This window comes from Streptopelia decaocto (assembly GCF_964273445.1).
Source record: "Streptopelia decaocto genome assembly, chromosome: 6".
NCBI classification, from domain to species: domain Eukaryota; kingdom Metazoa; phylum Chordata; class Aves; order Columbiformes; family Columbidae; genus Streptopelia; species Streptopelia decaocto.
This window is the reverse complement of record NC_138660.1, coordinates 48132296-48157338: the sequence shown is the minus strand read 5'-3', so window position 1 is coordinate 48157338 and position 25043 is coordinate 48132296. Positions and strand designations below refer to the sequence as shown.

Below are 25043 nucleotides of genomic sequence, written 5' to 3'. Positions count from 1 at the left end.
GCATTATAGAAAATGTACAAGAGAATTTCTATGCAAGCGGTGAACCAACCAGTACTAAAGCTAAGATACAGCAAGCTTGACATCATATTCTGCATGCAGGAAAAAAAACAAACGCAGGGGGATTCAAAATCAGCAATATAACCCCATGTAAAAGAAAAACAGGGGCAGGAGAGAATGACTAGGTTTTTTTAACTATTCTCTTTATTCCCCCCCCCCCCCATAGTAAAGTACTGGTTATATCAGATATGTTGGCTAGATAAATTGTAGGAAATATTTTGAGGTTTGCTATGCAGTACCATGCTACAAGTCCCTCCCTGTCAAGTCTGTAGAACACAATAAAGAAATTCTTCTGCCATGAGCACATGATAACAGGAATCTACCTTCTTGAACACAGAGGTTTCTAAAATCAGGGTACAGCAAATAATTATCAATCACAAAGTAATTATTCAGGAAATAAGACAAATCAATAGTATACAAGAAAGTGGAGAACCTGTACTGATGATCTGGAAAATGTAAGTCTTCTTTTCCTCCACCAGTATGCCCAGACACACCATGTTGCTGTAACTCTTCTGAAATGTCTGTCTTATCTGAAGAATAATCAGCTATCACCACCAGTCATGGTTAAAAAAATGTTAAAAGAGCTCTGCTCAGACTGACAGAGACATTAAAGAAATCTGTGGCTAGATAGTGAAACCAGACATATTTAGATTAGACATAAGTTTAATTTATTTATTTAATAATTAATAAGTTTATTTTATTTATTTATTTATTTATCTGCATTCAGATTTGAAACAAAGTATCAGCATAAGTGATGGCTTTTTGCTTTCAGACACCTGCTTGGTAAGGAGACTTCTGCCCATGGCCATACAGAGCTCAGCACTTGCCAGCTTGGTACAATGTCATCAACACACTAAGGTCAGATCTGAATGTCCAGGGATGACCGTTAACTATGTGTGGGCATTCAGGTAAACCTGGCAATAAGCACACAGTTTGGAAAGGGGGGGTGGAAATAAAAAACAGAGACCGTGGCCACTATCTCCTTCCACCTCAAGACTGTCCACTTCCCTCTGTTCCCATCCTGTCTCTCCTAACAGATGCCGACAAGTGCTGATGTTAACCCCTAGCCTGAGAATTTTTTTTCCCTTTGTCAGAGAGGCTTTATTTAGTGCAACTCTATCAAAACAAGGCAAATAGATGAATAACCAAAAACATAACCACTGTGTTTGTTAAGCACATGGGATAAACAGTAACTTATGGGTGGATCAAGATCATACATTTTGTTGAAGCTCAGCAGAAATAAAGCTGTGCCTCATTACTAGAGAAATATATCCTGGTACGCATACAGTTACGTTCCATACTGCACACAGTCTTGCCTTTGAAGCTACAGTAGAAAGACAGCCAGTATCCCAGCTCCCTTACCAGTTTTCCAATCCAATATACTATATTTAGTGCAGAACACGGTTTTATCCCCCTGTGCTATCATGATTAGTGTTCAAAGTAACAACACCACAGCAGGAGACAGGGTTAGCAACCTGCCTGACAGCCCGACGTTTCAACACTGAGAAACTTTTAGCCTTATCAATCACAAAAATAAGATAAGCCACATGACAAAAATACATTCCTGCGCTTCTTTTAAGAAGATACTTACAAAGAAATTCAAGTCTTCTAGATAAGATAAGGTGCTAAAGAGGCTGAGGATCAACTTTTAGGAGTGTATCAGACAGTAACCACAATGCTTTTCCTTTTGCCCATCTTTGAACAGGAAGCTGCATAGATTCCAAGCACTCCTTAGTGCTTGATGCTGAAAGGTGTAAATGTGTTGCAAAGGAAAGTGTACTGATACCAAACATCTGGGCAGTTTAATGTTCATCTGTGTGTGTCATCATCAAAATTACCTTTTAACTAAGTACTCCATGGCCTTGAGTCCTCTTACATGCTAGTTGTGGAGCTCACAGGGAGCCGTGTACATTTCCAGACTTGGTATGAGAGCACCTCCCACTCAGAAGCAATCCACATCAAGGAAATGTCACCACCATAGCAGGTAAGGAAAACCTAAACAAGGGCAGTCCACTTGCAGCAGGTGTTGTCTTCTCCTTGTCATTTAAAATGGACAAAACATCTAAATAAAGTTGAAGGGCAACTATACCGATACAAATTAGACTATCTAGGCAAACCCTGTATTATCAACACTACCCAAGATTAAATTCCTTTTGCTCTGCTCCACATCTCAAATATCTTCATAAGAAGTGTTATTTATAGGTGAAAAAAGTATGCTTTTAAAAAATCCAATATCATTGCTACTTCAGAAATTGCAGTCATCAGTGGAATTTGCCTCATGGAGGTGTCCGGATAAGACTGGTGTGACTGGAACCCCCTGCTCCTGACCCCTGATAATGGGGTCAGCATAACTAACACCATTTTATAAGGCAAGGAGCCATTCTCTGTGACTCAGCAGGTCATATATTCATTCCCTTTCCTGTCATTATCAGGCCCTGAAGGTCCTGTGAACCAAGCAGAAAAAAAAAAAAGAAGGAAAAAAAGAAAAAAAAAGAAAGAGAGAGAAAACAGAGATTTCTTCTTCCCCTCCCTACCAGCCTCCAGATTCCTGGGCGCCAGGCCGGTTGCTCCCTGTTTTATCAGCCTTGAAGGTCCCAGGCACCCGGCCAAGCTGGTGCTGGTGATGACCTCGTCACAGCACACACAGCACTGTCCATAAAATCAATCACTTACAAGTCCTGAGTGAAATGCAACCAAAGTATCTCTGTTCCAGTTTGCAGAACTTACATTTTCCTCACAACTATCACGGTTTTCAGGCCTGCTTGGGGTATCTTATCATCATTTTATACACCTAATACACTTATATGCCCTTCACTATCATTTTTCCCAGGTTGTGATTATGAAATAATATAAAGTACTGCATTTTAGGAGCTTAATGAACTAAGGAGTATGAAACTGAACGTAGCAGTGAAAAGTCAAGTTCTAGATCTGGAATGATCTCTCAATCACATTACCTTCCATGTGAGGTGCCATTGTTAAAAATGAAAAAAGTCAAACAAGGTGTTGCACATAAGAGTAAAATAAACTATACTCCATTTCAATATTAGTTTTACTATAATTTACAAAAGTTGCAGAATGGGAACTGAGAATTCGATGCCACCAAAAAATAGCTTGTATCACGTCAGAGAGCAAAGAGGTTGCTTAGCGGTACTCACCTAACAAATGCCTAAAATTCCTCCACTTACACATAAGGGTAACTTGTGAATTCACTAAATTTACAGTCTAGGAGATATGTGTGCCTTTGTATAACGAGTACTATTACACATAACCATCCATTACTTAAAGAGATTTAAAGGAATACTTTTCTTTGGGCATGATGAAAAATAGCTAACTAAACACATCCATTTAAGCCCAGTACCTAGGGGAAAAAAGATCTACTCTGTTACGTTGTCATTAGGTCAGATTATGTAAAAGAATATGAGGTCAGGAGCATGGATCATCTTTAAAGCTTCTCTGAAAGGACTCATGAGAAGACCAAAACAAAGAACTGAGCCACAGGTAACAATGGCACATATGCAAGAGGTATTATTATATGTTAGACTGGCTCATGAGACAGAAGAGGGTAAGAAAAGCTCTGAGGTGCCTAAGCCCTTCTCCAGTTAACGTTTGTTTTGTAATCAGATCTTCACTGGCTTCTTGCAAAACAAAAAAGAGTCCAACCTCACTCACACTGCAAATTCGTTAGGGAAGAAGAAACAGAACAAATAGCAGCAAAAGAACTTGCAGCAGGCTTTTCCACCCAGGCTTCCGCTGCTCTTGCAGCACGACCAGCAGCACAGCCCCAGCCAACACACTGCGGGCAGGAGCCAGCCCCAGGTGCACAGTCGCACTGGGACCTTCCTATGATAAGGAGAAATGTACTATACTTGATGCAAATAAATCCAACGAATCCCTATTCATTCTGCATTTTCCCAACAAAAGGCATGACAGAGTTGGAGCAAAGGGTAAGACTTGGTTTAAGAATTTATTACAAACACTACAATGGATTTTTTCTGTCTTTTATTATTATCCATTCATCCTCACTATGTAGGCCAGATAATCAGGTCATAATGTAAACCTCTTCAGATATTTTTCCTTACAGTTGTACAAAAAACTTAAAGTCAAATTTATAGAACCAAAGGCCATAGGAAAGAATATCCGTATAAAACAGAGACAATTTCTTGCCATTTTAACATGGAATCATTTCAGTTGTTGGAAGAAACCTTCAGGATCATAGAGTCCAACCATAACCTAATCTAACTCTAGCACTAAAAAAAACCATGCTGTGGTTAAGTGACAGACTACATCAGTGACCTAACAGGTTTAACTTTTTTAATTTAAACTTTTTATCATCATTCATATGGTGTTGCATAGAGGAAAAAAGAGGAAAAGCAGCAAACACCAAATCCTGAAGTATGTGTAAGAGGGCTTGACAAGTTTCTGGTTTTACAGTGTTTAACAACACTACATGAATTTTTCTCACATTTTGAGAGAATAATAAATTTGTTCTTACCAGGTCAATCCAAAAGTATATTTTTCACATCATTGCTTACAACATACTTTTTTAAAAGCTTGTTTGTTCATTTTAAATCACAGACTTCAAACTATCTGTTATCAAAAAGAAAAAGCAAAATCTCCAGGTCTCTTGTAGAAGAGGAGGTTTTCTACAAGAAATCTGAGAGATCCTCCTCTAGCTAAATAGCCCTCCAGAAAGCATGCCAGCGGGGGCATTTCATTTTTCCTTCATTGATCTGAAGAAGCATAAACACTTCATGCAGACACATGCACAACAAAAAGTAGCTTTTTTTCTACACTCATTTGAAAAGTTGCTAAAATAAGCTTCCTTATCATTCAGTCAGCTGCACAACAAAAGAATATTGGGTAATAAATCGCAACGTAAACCAAAGAAGTGTATCTAGAAGAGAAAGGGAAAGTTGACATCACTTTTCCCTTAAAAATTTTGTATCTGAGTTTGTTGTTTCAAAGGTGTACAGTTTTATCCTAAGGTGAACAATCAACACAAAAGTTTCACAGGAAAATCTTAACTATAACACCTCAAGTATTAGAAATTTAGAAATACATGTATCAGGATGCAGTTCTTATTCAAGGGCAAAGCCTCCCATCAGAGAGAAGAGAAATTAAAAATTTCAAGAGAGTAGAAAAAGCAGAGAAATAACCAACAGAGGATAAAGTAAGTGAAGTTAGAGGGGAAATCCAAAAAAAGTACGAACCTGCACTTACTACTATTTGGTTGCCTGTACATTTGCATTTTGGTTTAGAGCAAATAGCGCAGTTTTGAAGTGAATACCCTCTACTTGATCTTCTTCACAGAGCTTTAGTTTGCTTAGTGGCTCCTGAATGTGCAAAATTCCTTTTGGAGGAATCTGAACTGGAAGTTCTGCTTCAGCAGAAACATGTTCTAGCCCCAGAAAGACACAATGATTCAGACCAGTCTTTGGATATTTTCAAAAAACAAGGACAGCTAGTATGTTTGGTCCAAGGAACTGGTGTATGTCTTACTCAAAGTAAAACTCCAATCCCAAACACATTGTAGAGGCCTCAATATTAACTGATTCTCTCATCTGCTCCCATTTCACCAGAAATTTACAGATGTAGACACAACTAAGATACTAAAGAAATTTCAACATGGAACCAATTTGTAATCCACAAATGTTCTCCAAATCTGCCTTCCTGTTAGCAGGGACACTTTTGTCAGAGTTGCTTCTATAATTCAAGATGCTCTTTGAAAGAACAAACTGCCAAACAAGTATTTTTCTGCTGTTTCACACAAAGATACCACCAAAAATTGCTTCAAAACATGGAATCACAGCATCATTTATGTTGGAAGTGTCCTCTAGAGATGATCTAGTCCAATGCCCCAGCTCCAACAGGGTCAGCTGAAAGAAGCTGCCTAGCCAGGTTCTGAGTATCTCCACAGATGGAGACTGTGCCAGCTCTCCAGGCAACCTGTTGTCCTGGTTGATCACACGCGCAGTAAAGGTTTTCTTGTGTTAAGAATGAGATTCATCATTTTTGTGTCCATTGCCTCCTGCCCGGTCTGTGGGCACTACTGAGAAGAGTCTGGCTCCCTCTTCTTCATTCCCTCCCATCATGTATTCATACATATTGCTAAGATCCCCCTGAGCCTTCTTTTTGCCTAACTAGTCCCAGCTCTTGGCCTCAAATGAAAGATGCTCCAGTCCCTTAAACATCTCTGTGGCCATGGACATGCTGATGTTTTGCAGGCTCATGCCTGAAGTGCAAAGTTGAGGAAAATCTCTGTTAACAGAAACTCCCTGAACAGGTTTATTTTATCCAAGCTGAAATACGACCAGCAGAGCTAAGGTTTCTACCATTTCCCATCTCTTTCTTACCTGCTTGTCCAAACTGCATTCAGCTGTGAGTTTTCAGAACACCTCATAGAAAAGCCCTAGAGTAACATACTCTGAATAACATATCTGGAAGAAACTGCTATTTTGAGCAACAGCTGTCTATACAACTAAGATCTATAAGGAAAAATAAAAAATAAATTACCTTTTTGTATTCAGGAAGAAAAAGTTAACCTAGCAGTTAATTTGAATCATACTCTAAAACAGCAATGGCATGTTATCATAACAAATGTAGGTGCATGACACTGCCTCAGAAATAAAGCTTTTCCTTCAAAGTTCACAGATGTAAGGAAACTTCATTCTCCAATACTCTCCTACTACAGAATGAGGTCTTCCTAATAAAATGCAAAATAAAAACAAAACCCCTTTCCTACCACCTGTTCTACTACGATCTTTAAATACTTTATTATGTCACATCGTTGGATATTTTTCCTCTTAAGATAGATAAACTGCAAAACGTAATTTTTAGTTAAAATATTTGCAGAAAATAAACAGGGATTTTGATTCACCCTGTTGTTTCATCATCAATACAGAAGCCATTATTCAATACGCATACAAATTCTTGTATCTAAAAGACAAAACTCACACTAGAAATGGTTCTGCATAACTACATTAGAACTTGTTATCTGGTATTCACTGTGGGACCAAAAGTTACTTTCATGGGGTATTACCTGAACTCCACAGAACTCTGCTTAACTCCAACTTATACAAGCAGGATAAAGTGAAGATTTGCTATGTTGGACCAGATTTCCTGCCTAGAAAAAACTCTTAAAAGAGATGACTGTTCATTTCTGAAGTAGCACTATAAACAAATGCTGGTGTTGATTTAGTTGGCATATTTTATTGTTTCTCATTTAGTTTGAAAGTAAACACTTGGAACAATTCTAATACCATGAATGCAATATTTTCCAAGTCTTCCGGATGTCACCACATAGTGCATCATTCTCTTCTGAGAATGAAGAACAGCAATCTACCAAAACAAAGGGAGTATTGCTGTTGTACTGTGATGACGATCTCTGATTAATACCGCAGTGTTGAGCTACAAAGCATCTTTAGCTAGTTCACCCCAACAGAATGTGCCTGTTGGAATTTGAGTCTATCGTGGCCACACACTACAAGCAAAAAAAACTTACCCGTTTCTTATCCTGCTTCTCATGAAAAAACAGAGCAATATAAATGCTATCATACAATTAAATTTCATCACGTGATTCTAATCTAATTCTAATAAAGTTCCTATTATTAGTCTGAAGTGGTTCAGAGGCTGGAAGCACAGGACACTAACAGGAATAAATTAGAAGTTTCAATTCAGTCCCTGTAGTAGAAGGGGAAGGTAACGTTATAACTGAATTGTGATCCTTCTGAATCTAAATATGTTCCTTCTCAGAAGTCTAAGGCTATAGCTCAAGTTTATAATCTTGTCAACATTACTCTTAAAGAACAGAAACCATGATCAACAAATAAGTACATAACACTTCTCTAATCTGTTAAATTAGCTATTTTTGTACTACTACCCTGAAGCACGTATACTTGGCACATAGTTTGCTTACATCTATAATAATTATTTGTTTCTATTAAGAAAATCCTCAGACATTCAACATTGATCTTGACCCTCAAGACCTTAAGTTCACACTATTTCTGAAAGAATTACTAGGAACACAGAAAACCTTCCCATTTTCAGTCTGCTTCTAGTCTTCATTTCTATTTTAGTGTGTTGGCATAGCTCAGCTTAAAAGTCAGGTAACATAATCATTACATCAGCCTGTAGGACCATCAAGTTTCAACTATATTTTACTTCTTATCAGAATACCTCAGAGGCAGTTAAACATCCGCAGGAATAATTAGGCTAATAAAACAATTCAGAATTTGTTGATCATGAAGACAAAGGATTAATGGAGACAGCTAATTTATCATAGTGGAGTTTCACCAAACTGTTGAGTGAAGTCACATACCCAGTCAAATACCTTGGGGCAAAGCACTGGAAACATTAATTCTATCAATGCCACAAACTTAATACTTCAGCTAACAAACACACACTGTTCACACCCTTCACTGAGCTTGTCTTCGGAGCAAACAGCAGAACCGTCACAAATAGCAACCCTGGAAAATCACGCCTGGGAATTTTTCAGAGAGACTCTTTAAAAACCTTTAGCAGCATTGTCAGCATCTCCATACTGCCATGGAAACTTTATGCAAAACAGTCACCAGTCAGCTGAAGTCTACCTAAACGCCAGGAAGCACGCAAACTTCTCCATCAGGATGAAGCTTCTTCCCATTTACTGCCACTCCTCAGCTATCTATTCTCTCCTGAAAGACAGCCAACCCTCATAAAGTAACTCAGATGACAGCAATTGCCAGAAAAATTAGGATCCTTTTACACTGTCAGGTATGACATGATTACTTGCTTCTCCCTGTGTGCTCTCCCTGTTTTTTTCTCAGTATTATGTTTTCTGTCCCAGGGCAGGGTTGTTTTGGTTTTGTGTTTGGGTTTTTGTGTTGTCATTTTTTGTTTGTATTGAACTTCTTTTTACTGTAGCACTCTAGGCCCCTGGGGTACATGTTAAATACCACAACATGGTCTCCAGCCAGAAGCACTGTGTGGGAGGCAGCACGTGGCAGGGAGAAGGAATTGCCACCAGACAGCCCTGGGACAGGCAAGGGAGGAGGACAGCAGCCAGACCCCACCACAGAAGGCAGAAGACAAGCATTCAGCGTTCACTGGTGGCTTCAATTGCAGAGTGCATCACGCAACCACACAGAAGCTAGTACGGTGCACACAGAGACTGATAAAGAAAAGAGTTTTAAAGCAAATTATTCTCTCAAGGATTTTATACCAGCATTTCTTCATTCTGCTGCTGCCAGACGATAATGTTCTTACACCCACAAGCTTCAACCATGCAAGCCTTACAGACAACCAAAGACCTTCAAACTTAGCAAGACATAGTGAAATCTAGCAGAACTGTCAGGATTTCACCCTACCAGCAAGGCTGTGCTGCAAAAGGTAGAAATAAGTAAAAATCTACTCAGTCAAATAAATTAATTACTTATTTACACAGGGTAAGCACTATCAGCTTCTGTCAAGTATTAATATTGTTTCCTCTAGGGGAAAAAAAAAAAAAAGTTTGTGCATCGGTAAATTTCCTAGTGAAAAAATTTATCTTCCAAGTTCTGCAAGCAGATTGCTCCTCTGCGCTGCTGCTGCTCAGTGGTATCCCAGTGACTTCAGCAAACCCAAGAAGTTAATGAGAGTAACTAAACTTGCTTTTTAAGGTCCATTCTTTAAATGCCAAGAATTGCTATTATTACTGAAAATAAAACCAACTTCTATCTACTGCTGCCTTATAGTTCTGAAATATTTTAGAATGGAGGAAGGGGGAAGAGAGAGAGAACCAAAAGGGTCAACAAAAATGAAATATAGCCTATACATGTAGCCACTAGATCAGCCACCCATATCTCCTTTGCACGGAGAGTTCACTGGTTTTGTTTCTCAAGCTAGTCAGAACAGATGTGGTTTTGTTGCCATTTAACAAAGAGAAGCTCCATTCGATAAGCAGATTCTGGAAAATAAGATCAATAAATTAAAAAAAACTGGTCTCTGACCTAAGGGAAAGTTATTTTTCACTGAAAGAAAAAAATAAGTAAAACAGTTCTAATGTTGTTTCACAGCAACACATGACCCAACCTAAAATTGCTCTCCCAGGTCTGAACTTGGCCCCTGCTATCAAAATACCCTTACAATGCTGGCCACAAACAGCAGTCTCACTTTGAAGATGCAAAGCCTTGCTGTTGTAAGGCTTAGTGAGAATCAAAATGACGCAATCCCGTCACACTTCCACATGCTCACCAGCAGAACTGCTCCTCTTCTAGCACTCAAGCAACTCCTGTGGAGCCAGGACTTTCCAGGTATGAGAGATTTTGGACCTTATCTGCAGGAAGAATTTGAGAGAAGAAGGAAAGGATAGGGACAGGAGCGCCAAGCATAAAAGGAGGCAGGCAGATTTCAAGAGCAAGAAAGAATAGCGTACTTTCTGTAAAGTAACATCACATAGCAACAGCCAACTGCCTGATGTGTTGATTACATGCTCCTTTACCATTCCAGTTAACAAATTAACTTTAAAATAATCTTTATGTGCTGGCTATTTGCAATTGCAACAAACTCAAAGCAAGTTATGTGTAATTTTCCTTATTTTCATGCCATTCAGGTTCTTGTAAAATATAATTCCTCTTCTTCCTGACAAGTCTGAATTCCAATTGCATCACTTTTTTTTAAGTTACTATATCATATAACAAAGCTTGATCACTGAATCACAAGCCTAAACTCTTAGAAGTAATGAAAACTACAGCCTTGTCTTCAATCTGGGTATTTCTAATGGAGAAAGTTCATTTTCGTTCAAAAAAAAAACAAGACAGAGTTCCCTTCCCCAACATTACTACTATCATGTGGAGACAAGGCAAATAATTAACAACTACAAGCTCTGTGCAACCTCATTAGCAGCACAGCATTGTGAGTGTTCTACAAGGTATTTTTAAATTGCACAATGACCACCTTTACTCTGAGAACTGAGTTAAAAGTCACTCCTTACAAAAATACTAAATGGAACTTTAACATTTCTAGAGTTTCTTCAAATGGTTATCAGCTGACAGGAAATCTTGACCAATTATTTCTCAAAATGTAACATTTTAATTTACAAAATAATAAATTCTATCAAGCTACATGATGTATTAAGTTATAATTAATGTTACGTAGGCTACATTTATTATGTTCATGTACAATAATTTAGGCTGCTGTGGCAACTTTTAAGATTGGTAAGGAATAATTTGCTTTAGAGCAGAATTAAGGCAGGCATATTTTCCTTTTCACACAAAGTTTTAGTATAAATATCTTAGGTAGTGTTAACTATTACTTATCAAATTATGCAGCTTCTTATGCAAGAATTACAACAGGTTTGGAAATAAATCTCTGCAAGAGCAAATACCAGAGTTTATCATACCTTTAGTTGCTATTGTGTGGTAATTCACTGAGCACAGTCCAATATAATCTGCAGCATATACTTTAATACTACTCCAAAAGAAAGCACTTCAACTGTTTTTTTCCACTCAAAAGAAAAAAAAAAAAAACTGATTAAGGATGGGAGTAAGAAATTTAGGAAAATGTGAATGAGACACAAGCATCTGATCAACAGAACAACACAGAACCACAATTTTATCTCTACAGAGAGGCTTTTCAAAACAGCATACACCATGCTTCAGCATACACAGGCTTCAACATCAGTTCCTGAGCATCATAATCAGAGACCTCTCCACGGAGTCAAAGATCTCTGATAACAACAAATATAGAAGAGTCTATTCTCTGTCAAAGAGCCATTAGCAATACACACTGGGGGTTGGGGGAGAGGTAAATAGCACTCTCTAGAAACACCAGTTAAGACCCTAGAGCTGCTAGAGAGTGGCTCATGGGCTGCTTACAATAAGAACTATAAAATCAGCAGAACAGTCTCAAATGGTAACCTGTTCTACTCAAAATCCCAAGACATTTGACTTTGCAACACTGCACCTTATGAGGCAACAAACCACAAGTTATTTTGAAGCTCAAAGTTAGAAAGGCAAAACCAGATGAAAGCCTCCATTCAACTAAAGTAACTTTTTTAATGAGTTGCAGCCAACATACATAATCCATCACATAGCAGTAACCCTTTATTTTCCAATTAATTCTGTCTGTTTTCTAGCCAAATTAATTTTCCGAGTCAGTTGCAGCAGGAGAGATGAAAACATAATGGAAGCTAGCACCCAGCCTAATCACAAAATAATCCACGGCTTCTTAACAGCATCTACCTTCCACAATTATCAATGTAGGCTGTCAAACATTGTTATGTCTAACAGAAGTGCATCAACTCCAGTGTAGTTTTCCAAAAACAAGGCGAAGCCACTTGCTCACAGCAATTTAAGAAGCCTTTAAAAACAAAACAAAACAAAAACACATATACCCCCCACTCTCCCCAAAAAATAACCCACACCATCATCTAGATTTAATGCTGGTTTGTCTCATCCATGTGATGTAGGGCCCATTACAATTTGAAATATACAAATACAATTTTAACACTATTCAATTTTCAGGTTTTTATGTTGATTATCATTCAAGTGTTTGTTCTGTGAAGATTTCTATTGTTTCTGAGGAAGAAAAAAATTTTGCATATGTAGGTGACATAAATTCAGAGAATCTATTTCAGTTATTTTATGCAGAATGCTTGGTTATAAACCCAAACTGAAAAAGAATGTCTCCCACAGTACTGCTTTTCTTAGCTTTTTTTTTTTTCAATCTAAGTCATATCCAGCTTACAAAATACCCAGCACATGCATTAACATCCACTGCACTTTTTAACTTACTGCATTAAAATCACAGAAAGAGATCTCCCAGGTCTTCACTAAATTAAATCTGGCTCTTCCTTAATAGCAATTACAGTTCTTATCTCTGTAACTCCTACCGGAAGGTTGCTTTGGATCCTCCTGTCCTAAGTTAGAAATCTTCTTCTGACTTCCAAATGGGTATGTGCATGGCCAGCTGTATCAATTTAAATTAATGTAAGAATTTCCTCTTAAGTCTCTAAGCTAAACATTTTCAGATGGCAACAAGAACGGTTTCTTCCTGTTCCAGAAAAGCTTTGTATGTAGGCAGTACTAGGAAGAGTCTCGTCCTTGCATCAGCCCTATCAATCATGCAGCCATGCAGCAAGTCAAACAGGGAACCTGATCTGACAGAAAACTAAGGTGGCAGAAGAACTAGTTCTCTGTCAGATCAATGCGATCCTTTCAACAGCTGCCTGTTAGAGCAGATTAAATGTATCATGAAACCGCATGCCAAGTTTACAAAGAACTGGCTAGCCATCTTAAAAATAAAGCAAACATGGAATAACATTTCATAAGGAGCACTTCTTAAAGCCAGCATTTTCTCTTTAACAAGCACGTGAATCTCCCAAACATCACAGAGGAAGCAACAGAAAGATAAAAAGCTTTATTACTTGAAATCTGTATCATGTGGCCTTGGTTTTCAAAATATTAGGTTGGTGCATAAGTAATTGCAGTTCTGGACTGTGAATTTTAAATCATTGTAACTAGGCCCAAACACACCTTTATTGATCAAAATAGGAACCATTACAATCAACACATTTTTGCCAACGAGAAAATAAGTTTCTTTATTCCTGTAATGTAAAAATTTGCACTTCAGGATTTGACGAACTCTTGGAAAGCATTTTCTGCATCCTGCTGGTTGTGAAAGCATTTTCCCTGTGAAAAGTTGTCAAGATGATTGAAGAAGTGGTAGTCAGCTGGCGAGAGGTCAGGTGAATACAACAGATGAGGCAAAACTTTGTAGCCCGATTCCTTCAACTTTTGAATTGTCGATTGTGCGACATGCCATCAGGTGTTGTAATGGAAAAGAATCCAGCCCTTTCTGCTTCCCAATGCCACCTGCAGGCATTGCTGTTTTCTGTGCATCTCGTCAATTTCCTGAGCAGATGTCTCAGATAGAACAGTTTTGCTGGGATTCAGAAAGCTGTAGTGGAAGAGAGCAGCAGCAGACGACCACACAGTGACCATGATCTTATTTTTGGTGCAAGTTTGGCTCTTGGAAGTGCTTTGGAGGTTCTTCTCGTCCAATCACTGAGCTGGTTGCCATATAAAATGTACTTCTTGCTGGACATCACAATCCAGTTGAGAAATGGTTCCTTGTTGTTGCACAGAGTAAGAGAAGATGACACTTCAAAACGACAACTTTTTTTATTTTCAGTCAGCTCCCGAGGAACCCACGTATTGAGCTTTTTCACCTTTCCAATTTGCTTCAAATGCTGAATGACCGTAGAATGGTCAAGGTTGAGCTCCTTGGCAACTTCTCGTGTAGTTGTAAGAGGATCAGTTTCAATGCTCGTTCTCAACTGGTCATTGTCAACTTTCGATGGCTGCCACTACACTCCTCATCTTCAAGGCTCTCATCTCCTTTGCGAAACTTCTTGACCCACTGCTGCACTGTATGTTTATCAGCAGGTCCTGCGCCAAATGAGTTGCTGATGTTGCGAGTTGTCTCTGGTCTCTGCTGCTTTATGACCCATTTTGAACTCAAATAAGAAAATCGCTTGAATTTGCTTTTTGTCTAACATCATTTCCATAGTCTAAAATAAACAGCAAGTAATAAGTCAGTAGCAAAAAAAAAAAAAAAAAAAAATCATCACACCATAAAGCGAGAAAAGCACATTAAAATTATGTATAACGTAACCACATGTATTTAAGAATGTATTCCATAGCAAACAGCAAATTCCAACAATGCAAAACTGCAATTCCTTTTGCACCAACCTAGCACTTGGCTAGACACAGATGAGCAGTAAGAAAAGTTCACATTCTCACACAGAAGAGCAGAACTTCTCCAACCTGCTAAATCCACAGGATGAAGACAGCTCACATGACTAAACGATCTTCATCTTATGTTCACCAGCAGAACTCCTACATGGCTATTGAAGTCATTCTGCATCTGTGTTTTAGTTACCATATCATATAAAGCCTATTCTGTTGGGAAGTGTTGTGATAAACCATCCTGGTGTCCCTCACCCTGTATACCTTTCCTCCTGCAAAGCCCACAAATTTACTTCAATATGTTATTTTTCTCATTTAACTGGCAAAGGGCTGTTGTAACTGAACCCATCACTTAAGACGCCACCCAGCTCCTCAGGGAGAGATATGAAGTGCTTTCCAGAGATGAAGGGCTCTGTTTCAGCAAGTGGTAACGACCCATATTCACAATGCATTTAACCCCGGCATGGCTGATGCAAAGCGATATAAATTGTCGCTGAAGCAAGTTCAGACCATATCATTCTCCCCTCCCTCACGTATAAAAAATATGCTTTCAGAGTCCCTCACCAGGTTCATTAAAAGCAACAGCATTCATCCAGCCTCTCCAAAATTATGTCCACATTTGGTCAAATGCACAGAATTTATATGGGGCTTTTTTTGAGGAAGTGGAGTGAGGTGTATTTGGGGTTTTTTACTATTTTTAATAGTATTGAGACTATATTTAATCTCATAGTGGGTCTCCTATAAGTTAAGACAACACATAGAAGGTGTTAATGGAAAAGACATATTTGACTAAGCACAAGATTTTTAAGTCAAGTGGTACAAAATAAATCTCAGTGAGTTTGAGAGAAAGTCATGTAAGCAACCTAAGCTTAGTGAAAGTTCAACTGAAGTCAGACAAGCTCAGTGTGTCCAAGAATCTGATTCAATATAACCTGACCTCAATTTCCTCACTAGGCATTCACTTTAGTTAAAGAAATAATATCAACATTTAATAGCACCAGTAGGTAACTAGTAATAAAGTTTCTCTACATACAGGTATTTTCTACTCAAATTTAGCATCCACCTGTATAATGGATGTATGCTTATATATATTTAGAAATACACTTTACATATCAAAAGATAAAAGCTTTTAAGTGGAAAGAAGAAAGTGGAATGGAGTTTCTAAATGAAACTCTCACCCAGGCATTCTACAGTTACTGCAACGCAAAATAATTACTTTTTAAATAGCTCATATGACTCATGTCACACCCTAGACAAGGATTAATCCAACACCTTCAAGGCCTTTTTACCTTTTAAAATAGATTTATTTCTCAGCAAAGATATAGCTTATGCTAGTAGAATCACTTCCACTTGGCTAATTTAGATCCATTCTCCAGACCCAGTAAGACAAAATCTTCTGGCTGGTAAACCCACACCTATTGGGGGGCCTCCCCTGGCAGCACTTGCTTGACGCTGAGCACCAGTGTGGTCCAGGCCAGCCGCCTCCAGGGATCTGAACACCTGAACCCTCATCCCTCCTCAGTCCCTTTTCACAGCCTAGGAAGTGCAAACAGAAACACAAAAGCACCACCTGGGTCAACAGAAAGCCATCCCATTTTAAGGAAGAAGTACTTTTCTCAACTATTTTGTTTCCGCCTGTGGAAAATAAAACCTTAATGACAAAGCTGAGTACACACAACTTGCAATCCAGATCAGTAACACGTAGTTCTGGCTGTCATCAGCCAAACAACAATTAGCAATTGGTGTGTGATACTGAAGATAACCAACAGCATGAGCAGGCAAGACTCCTGGATTTTTTTTCATTTAAGTGGTCTTGTTCATAAGGAATAGCAGTCACAGTCTTAGAGCTGGCCTTTGCCATCTGCAGTATTTGCTGAATGTTTAAAATGTTACTTACGAACAAAAGCAAGTTTTCCCAAAGTATTTCATTAGCAACAAGCAACATCTAGGCCAGGAGACAAAAAACTTTCCATCACACATACCGTTAACAACAGTCACCTTTTCACACAGTAAAATTCAAAATAACCCAGTCCAAATATAGGGGATAGAGATTGAGCACATCTGATCTGCATTAGCCGGACACGTGAACAAAGCGCTGAAGCGAACTGCCGGGAAGCCCCTGCCCAGAGGAACGCGGGGAGAGGGGCGGCAGACGGGTTAAACCTCACCCGGCAAACCGGGACAGCAGCAGGTTGGCCGGGGTGACACGAAGCTGTAATCCCCGGCTGGCCTTACATGCCGTCACCGGGCACGGGGAGTTGGGCTGGGGGGCACAAGATTAAACAGTGCGGGAGAAGAGCCAAGGAGTCTAAAATGTATATATTAAAAAAAAACTTAAAAGGAAGCCACCAGGACGCTAGGTGTGAGATTTACCTCCCCCATAAAACCACCGGAAAAATGCAGAGTAATAAAGCGGATGCGCGCACATGTGCGCATCTAGAGATACACAAAGCATACGTAGCGCATCCGCAGAGTTGCCGGGTCCCAGCGCAAACCGGGGCTCAGGCGGCGGCACCCACCGGTGTGGCGGCCGGCGATGCGATGCGGATAGCGGCACGGTCCGCCCGGCCGGGCCGCACCGGGCGGGGCGCAGCGGGTTCTAGAAGGAGCCGCCGCCCCCCGGGGCCGCGCCGCCCGCCCGCTGCCGGGCGGATAAAGTTTGCAGCAGCCGGCGGCGGCGCCACTGCAGTGCCGGGCGCGTCCGCCGCAGTGAGCGAGCCCCAGCCTGCGGGAGGATGAACGCCCGTAGGCCCGGAGCCGGCCGGCGCTGCATCCCCTGCCTCCGCCCCGCCAAGCCCCCTACCGCCCTCCCCGCTCTACTGACCGATAACCTCCTGCAGCTCGTAGGCGTCCCTGCAGATGGGCCAGCCGACGGCCGGGGTGGCGGGCGCTGGCTGGGGCTGCTGGACGTGGACCGGCGACTCGCTCTGCTCCGCCATGATGCTGCCGAAGCGCCCAGGCACCCGACGACCTTATTCAAACTTCCCTTCCAGCAACACCTTTCGGCCGCGCTCCCTCCCCGCGCAGCCGGCCGCCCGGCGGAGGGAGGAGGCAGGGCAACGAGGGGGAGGAGGCAGAGGCGGGCGCCGCCGCCGGCCCGGCCGCTCGCCCCGCGCGGCTGAGGGGAGAGCGCGCGAGCGCGGCGGTTGGGCCCGGCGGCCCCTGGCCGGGTTAGTGTGGGGGGCCGGCAGCGCGCGGGGGGCGCGCGCCTCCGCCTGAGAGAGCAGCGCGCGGTGTGCGGCCGCGGCGGGAAGCGGCCCCGCCGCCCGGGTCCCGCAGCCGCTGGCGGCGCGCCGGCCATCTTCTGACCCGCTCATCCCGCCGCTCCCGGCGAGGCTCCCCGCGGCTGGAAGCACTGCCGGCTCCCGCAGCGGGCTGAGCGTGTGCAGGCCCCGGGCCTGCCGGCAGCGCCCCCGGAGCCCGGCAGGGCTGAGCACGGGGCCGGGGCAGGTCTGGGAGGAACCCCATCATACGGCAGGATGCAGAAAGCACCTGTTAGGCCGGTAACAAGCACACAGGCATCGCGGGAGCACAGCTCCCGAGTATTCAAGTGACACTGCCGAGAGGGTGGGTGCTGCTACAGATTACTTGTATTTAAATTTGAGGACATGAAAAAGGACACCGCTGTTTTCATCAGCAGTGAGGGCTCCAGTCCCGCAAAGCCGTGAAGTTGCCACTTGACCCGAGCAGCCCTTTGCAGGGAGGGTGGCCGAACCATGCCATGGCACTCCACGCCCGCGGGGACAGTGGCACAGCCCATGCCGCGAAGGACTGCACTGCTGAGCAGGGTTTCCTGTGGCTAACGAGAACCTAGTGATTTAAACAAATATTCACTACAAGAAGCAATTAAACTTCTCTACTGCTTCCCATTATACAATATGAGATAAAAACCCCTGTGGTTAGATGAAACTCCTCTGTTAGTACAGAATTTTTTTTTCTTTCCACAGTCTTGTGACTACTTGTGACTGGTTTGTATTTTAAAATTTATAGAGATCTGGAAGACTCATAAGAAAATATTTCCACTGATTTTAAAACCTCACTTCCTACTACAGGCAGAATTTAAGGTAACTACAACTAATAATGAAAATATGTGAGCAGAAATGCTTTCAAAGCACTGATTAAAAGCAGAACTGAATGTCTTGTTAGGAAGTGTGATTTAAACTCATAAAAACATACACATAATACAACCTGTTAGATACTTTTTCCAGTCTTAGTTCAGTTCAGCATAACCCTACTACTAACTAAACTTTTTTTGTGTAGCTTATTCCATGAAGACTTTCAGTTAATAGAATATTGTTCCAAAAATGAAAGCAAGTTACTTCTTTTTTTTGCTGTGCTGCTGAGAAAGCTGAGTGGAGCATAAACTCCTCACAAGCACTTAACGTTTCAGCAGAAGGTGTATTAGCAACTTGCAAATAGGGAGTTATTTGTGCACTAAACTTCCATTTTCTCACATGAAACAGTTAAGCTCAGTACAGAGGCTACTAGTAGTAGAAAAAATACTGCATGCTTTCATGATAAACCAATTCCTCTCAGTCTAGTTTTTAGAGACTAGGTGATTAAAATGTTTTCATATACACACAGTAGAAGTTATCTGCCACAAAACTAAAGGTCAGCAAGACTTGGAAGAGTAAGTATTAGACTGTCATTCAATACCAAGCTTAATGCCAAGACTACACAAACTTGTTACTAGTAGAGAAGACCTTTCTACCAGCAATAGCATGAAAAAAAAAATAGTAAGATAGCAACAGCACAGGCCAAATCAATCAGCATAGGAAAATGGGTTACTCACTATTGAAGGAAAATAGCCATCTTCTCCATCTGTACTCAGTTTTCATGGGTTGTGGTAAGGGGGTAGGTGATGGTTTTAGTTCTTGAGCCATGAATTTCCGTGATGCTCTTGCAATATATCTATACTGCTGGTTTACATCTGATACCATTTCTGTATTTTTTGTCCTGCTAATCCTACAACCTTGGGAATTTCTAGAATGCACCTGCAGCTTTTACAGGAAGAACTTTCTAGGATAGCAATTTGATAAATAGAGGGACTTCTGGGAAATGTTCTGTGCATTCAGGGTACAACTCAAGAAAAATATCAGAGCCTCACAGTCAGATAAGATAAAAGACGGCGACAGCAAGACCTTGAAGCGGGTGGTCCATGCCAGCAGGCCACACTGCCTTTGAAAAGCAGGTCCCCTGCTGCAGACATCGGAGAAAAGCCCTGCAGTACTGAAGGCTCTGCTGTTCAAAGCATTACAGGCAATATAGTTCTTCCACAAGACATTTCAGATGCTGAAAAGAACGGTCATCTGCACATTTCTGAGATTCCAGAGAAGGAGCAAGGGCTCACTTAAAATTGCTATTCTCCAAATTGAAAACAGTTGAGAACAGTCCAATCTGAACATGATTTGGCATTGCCTAGTGCTTGAATACATTGGACTTCAAGAGATTGAGTCACTGAGTCCTGTCACCAAATAATTGATTCCAAAGTTTAAAAAGGCTTTACATAGCCAGGCTGCAATCAAAAGTGGCAGTATTTGTAGGCCACCATGGGGGAAGAGTTAAGCTAATACTCAGACCTTTTGATAGTTTCCTGCAGTACCCCCCTACAGATAGAGGGGGAAAAAAATAGTTTAAAGCAGAGTAACTCAGACTTCATTTCTAGATTTGAAGAATTTAGACAAGAATAACATTGGTACTTACAATAACATTTCCAACCAATTAATTATCTTTGAATATAAATGTACCTATATAAAGTCAAAGGCAAGCACGAGGACTGGGTTCACAAGCAATGATACATGCACTAGTAGCATGCACAAGAGATAGCACTAAACCAGAGCGAGCAGGATCAATTTACTCTCCTATTACTTCTGCCTCTGAGAAACAAGTGAAGTAAAACCATCCTCTCTCTCCCCCAGCATGGTCTAATATTACAGTTATGACCATCACATGGTGTAGCACAGCTCTCTGCAATTAGGTATGTAAAGTTTGAAAGCTTCTAATTTGGTAGCAGTGAGGTACAGCTGTGCTTTAAACGACATCATGAGATATGATGGCTGACACAACAGCAGCTGGTGCTGGTGGGAGGGGACTAAATGCTTTCAGCTTCCCTTTCTCTTCTAATTAATGTATAGTTAATAGGTAATATGCCTGTTATTGCCACTAGCGTGCTTGTTTTCATCAAAGGTTGCAGCTTAAGTTAGTTTCTGCTCACGCAGAAGACATGGGAATCTTGGCAATTCACATTCCAAAACCTACCTTATTTAATACACTGGAAAATATGTGATTCAGAAGTCACTGTCAGCTATGTTCTTACTTAGTCTCACTGAGGTTAATGTCTTTCAGAGTATAGTAACCTTAAAAAATAAACCACCTTTTTTTTTTCTTTTTCCCCCCTAAGGTGAAGGCCTTGGTGGCTTTGTCTCTTTTCTTTCCCCCTCATTGTAAACCTTTGCAAGCTGTTCTGCTCAGCGAATTTACTCCTTAAATTCATGTAGGAAGATTTTGTGTTCTGGATATTAATGGTTATTGAACCAGTAACCCTTATGCTGGAGTTTATTGTTATATAATCAAATGGTCCTTTTAATTGTTTCCTTATATACCATACACAAAGCTATTACTGGTCCTTGCAACAGAAACTTCCATTGCCTTTCTGGTAGGTACAGTCAGTGCTGCAATACACACTGCTGCAGTTAGTGGCTGTTAGAAACAGGATTAAGTACTGTTGTCTGCCATGTGAACATCAAACCTTTTTCTTAAGTATTTTATTTGACCGTCCTATTTTTAAGGCTACAGATATAGGAAATGCTCACATCTTTGTCTCAACCATCCTGAATGTGAGTGACCTTGACAGGCATATTGAAGACGTCACTTAAAAGACTAGTGGAGCCTCTGTGAGCTTCTCTGCAGAGCTGGAGAGCAGATACAGCTTCAGTCTTGGTAGAGCTCATTCCTCAACACTATGGCTAGCATTGGATGGAAGGAGCCACCGTTAAAGTAGTCAAGTCTTCACATCCTCCCCATCCAGTTTTTCAGATGAGAACGCATTTTGCAGTTAATTTGCTGTTGCTACCAAACCAGCCAAAACTTGAAAATCACCAGCTTAAAAATTACTAGCTCATTTCAGCAGCATAAGCACCAGTAGCTCATTACCTAAATCATGATGGCACTCCAATGATTATACATTTCAAACATTCAAAATTCAGAACTGTGCATACATTTAGAATATTTATGTCATTCATGTATTGGCAACAAATGCCTTCTGGAACCTGCAGGAATCACAATTTCTGCCAAGATGTTACCATGAAAATGACAACGGTCTAAAGATTATTGTTGCTTTTAAACTCCAGTTTAATATCATTGTGGAGGTGTCCGGCTTACTGAAGCTTTTAGCGGGAATGAAATCCCTGTAGCTGTAAATGGATAAAATTCAAACATATAAAAAAATTGACCTAGGAACTTCCATGGCTTTCATCACTGTAGCTTATTAATGTCTCAGGCATACTAAAAAATTAATCTTCATATACCAAAAGGCTGTGGAATATAATTATCCTAATTTCACAACTGGAAACAGAAAAAGCTTAAGGGATTTGCTAAAGGTCATAAAAGAAGTCTGTAGCACAACTGGGAATAAAACACACATTTTATAAGGGTGGAATTTCACACAGCCTCACAGCAAGATCAGGGACCGAACCTAACTGACAGCTAATTCTTAGTTTGGTTCAGCTGAAAACACTAGTGAGTTGACCAGGCAGCCAAGCAAGTGAGAGAGAGGATCAACAAGAGAGACATGAGAAAAGAGTAGCCAGCAGTGGGGAATAGGATATCCCACCATTTAAGCGGGAGCATAGTTGTACATTTGTTAGGTTAGTCCAAAACAAATTCCTTAATTATAAAATTCTATCCATCATTTGAGTAAATGACCCTTGCCTTTTCTCATTTTCTATTTATAGGATTAGTGAAGGCACAGTTCATACTTCACTGGAAAGCTACAAAATTCTATTCAGTAATGTTTATAGAGTGCTTGAGTACTTTGGATTGAAACACTTTAAAAATAAAATATTTTCCTTTTAGATTTGGGGATGTAAGCTGAAATCATTTTTCCATCTAAATGCCATGAGTGTTTGTTTATGAAACCCAACCATTAAACTAAAATTTGTGATTATGTTTAAAATTTTCTGGGTTTTTTTTTTCTGATGGAGAACCTGGGGTCAGATGGGCAGCACTTTCTGGGAGATCAAAATGGATGTAAAAAATAAATAAACCTTGTTCATATTTTATGCTTTCTTTCCAGCATTATGATTTGCAAATGAGAAATTAAACTGTCCAGAACTGCTGGCTAAATTTCTCAAGTAATTCAACAAGAATCCCAGTCCAACTTGACCATTGTAAAAAGCTCCAGCTCCTATCTCTCAGGGCAGCTTGCTCTGCTTTTATGGGACTGGCAGAGCTCCTCAACCTAGGTCATCCTGGAGGAAGAAAGCTGTTTAATGAAGAGCTCCTGCTTGAGCAAGCCATTCAGGGAGCAGTGAGGGCTGGGCTGCCCTGCGAGGGCCAGTGAGCCAGGAGCCGCTGGGGCCAGCGAGGCAGCAGGGGCAGTGGCTGCACGGAGCAGGGGACAGTCTGGCAGGACCTCAGCCAGGAGAGGGGGAAAGGCCCAGGGGTGGCAGTGACAGTCCAGGGCCCAGGGGTCAGTGACAGTCCAATGATTGCCAGGAGAGTCTGTAGGGACAGGGCAGGTCCAGGCTGCAGCTGGGAGGCTCAGTCAGCAAGGTGAGGATCAGCAGGGTGCAAGACAGGGCACTACTACAGCTTGCTCAGGCAAGCACCAAGCATAGCTACAGCGTAGCTCAGGCAAGGACCACGTGCAAGGACCTGAGCTTGAACACAGCAGAGGACCCAGGCAAGGCTTCTCATAGCTCTTTCTTGCCACTCGGCTGTTTTCACAGCTCCCTGATCTGAGGTTGGAGAGCAGCCCCAAGTCCAATCTAGCCTGGAGTACAAACAGTGAAACCCCTCGGAGTGGGGATGGAGGTTTGCAAATACAGTTGGTATGCTCAGAGCCCTGGCAACATGGGCTTAGCATTAGGAAGTCTCGAGTGTTTCTTTTGTTGGGAGTGCTTGCCATAATCACCATTAATTTCCAGAGTGACAGGGCAAAGCAAAAGTACTGTCAGCATAGCCTGTTGCTCTAATTCCCTCTACTCAAAGTGCTGAAACATGATGATCCACCTGAAGAGGAAAGTTCAGAAGTTGCCATCCTTTCCTATCTATCAATTAAAGCTCACAAAGCTTCCTAGTACCAAGACAAGCTATGGAAAAATGTCTGAAACAAAAATCCAGTAACAAATGAGTAGACTCCACTCTAGAAAGATTAAAATACCAGCTAAGGCATTAAAAATAGAAATCAAATCTAAAGAAAACTCTCTCTTGCTGAGAACAATGAGATGCTTTAAAATTTCTAAACGCTCTAATTCATTTCTCTCCTATCTGTAAGAAAAGCTAAAATATACAGTAATAATCTCCTCAAATGTTCACAGTATTAAACCAAAAACATTTGTTGACTCAAATATTTAGATTTTAGTCTTTTAAAGACCTCTAACAATTGCTTTGCGTCTCACACCATTTGTGTAATTGAAGAAAAGGAGGCTTTAAATGTATCAATATAAACAACATTATTTTCTAATGCATCCCTTATTGTTTTTATGATTTCTTTAAAAATCTAATTAATCCATGAATGACAGAAACCCAACTCATCAAAACTGTGCTTTTAATAGACAAGAAACAGAAATTGGGTAATTTAGACACAACCTATTTTTAAGTTTTACTGGCATATCATTAAAATAGACAAAACATCCCCAGCAGACATCATTATTCACAGATGCTGTACCCACAAAAGCCCTACATTTAGTATATCCCTCTAGGTATAACATGCCAAGAAAGCACTCCTGATTTTGTTTCAGCCATTACCGATAGACTCAACCATGCATGGAAGTCAGATACCCTGGTTTAAGCAGGTTTTGCCGTTACAGCCTTTAATGTGCCCGATACTCTGGCCAGTACGATTGCACCTACAAAACCAGTTATAGCAGCAGAAACCAGTGCCAGTAAAATGCTGTGTGAAAGTACTCACTAATATAGGTCATACCACTCACACACAGCATCAGCTGAAGTGCTGTAGTTCTGGGATGTGATCTTTGAGTGGCACCAGAGAGAGCTGTATGGGGAGAGGGTGCTACAAGCAAGGGGAGCAGGCACAGCTGCTCTGGGATGTGCAGCGTC

The 25043-nt window shown here is 40.9% G+C and overlaps 1 protein-coding gene across 1 annotated transcript in view; it reads right to left on the bottom strand.

The window, feature by feature from the left end:
* STK39 (serine/threonine kinase 39) overlaps window positions 1–17769 on the bottom strand; it is a 102540-nt gene extending 84771 nt beyond the window's left edge. Inside the window, exon 1 of the mRNA XM_082055655.1 lies at window positions 17587–17769. Within this exon, the coding sequence (XP_081911781.1) occupies window positions 17587–17701 (115 nt within the window). The 5' untranslated portion in view covers window positions 17702–17769. The remainder of the gene's footprint in view (window positions 1–17586) is intronic.
* Window positions 17770–25043: the final 7274 nt, after the last annotated feature.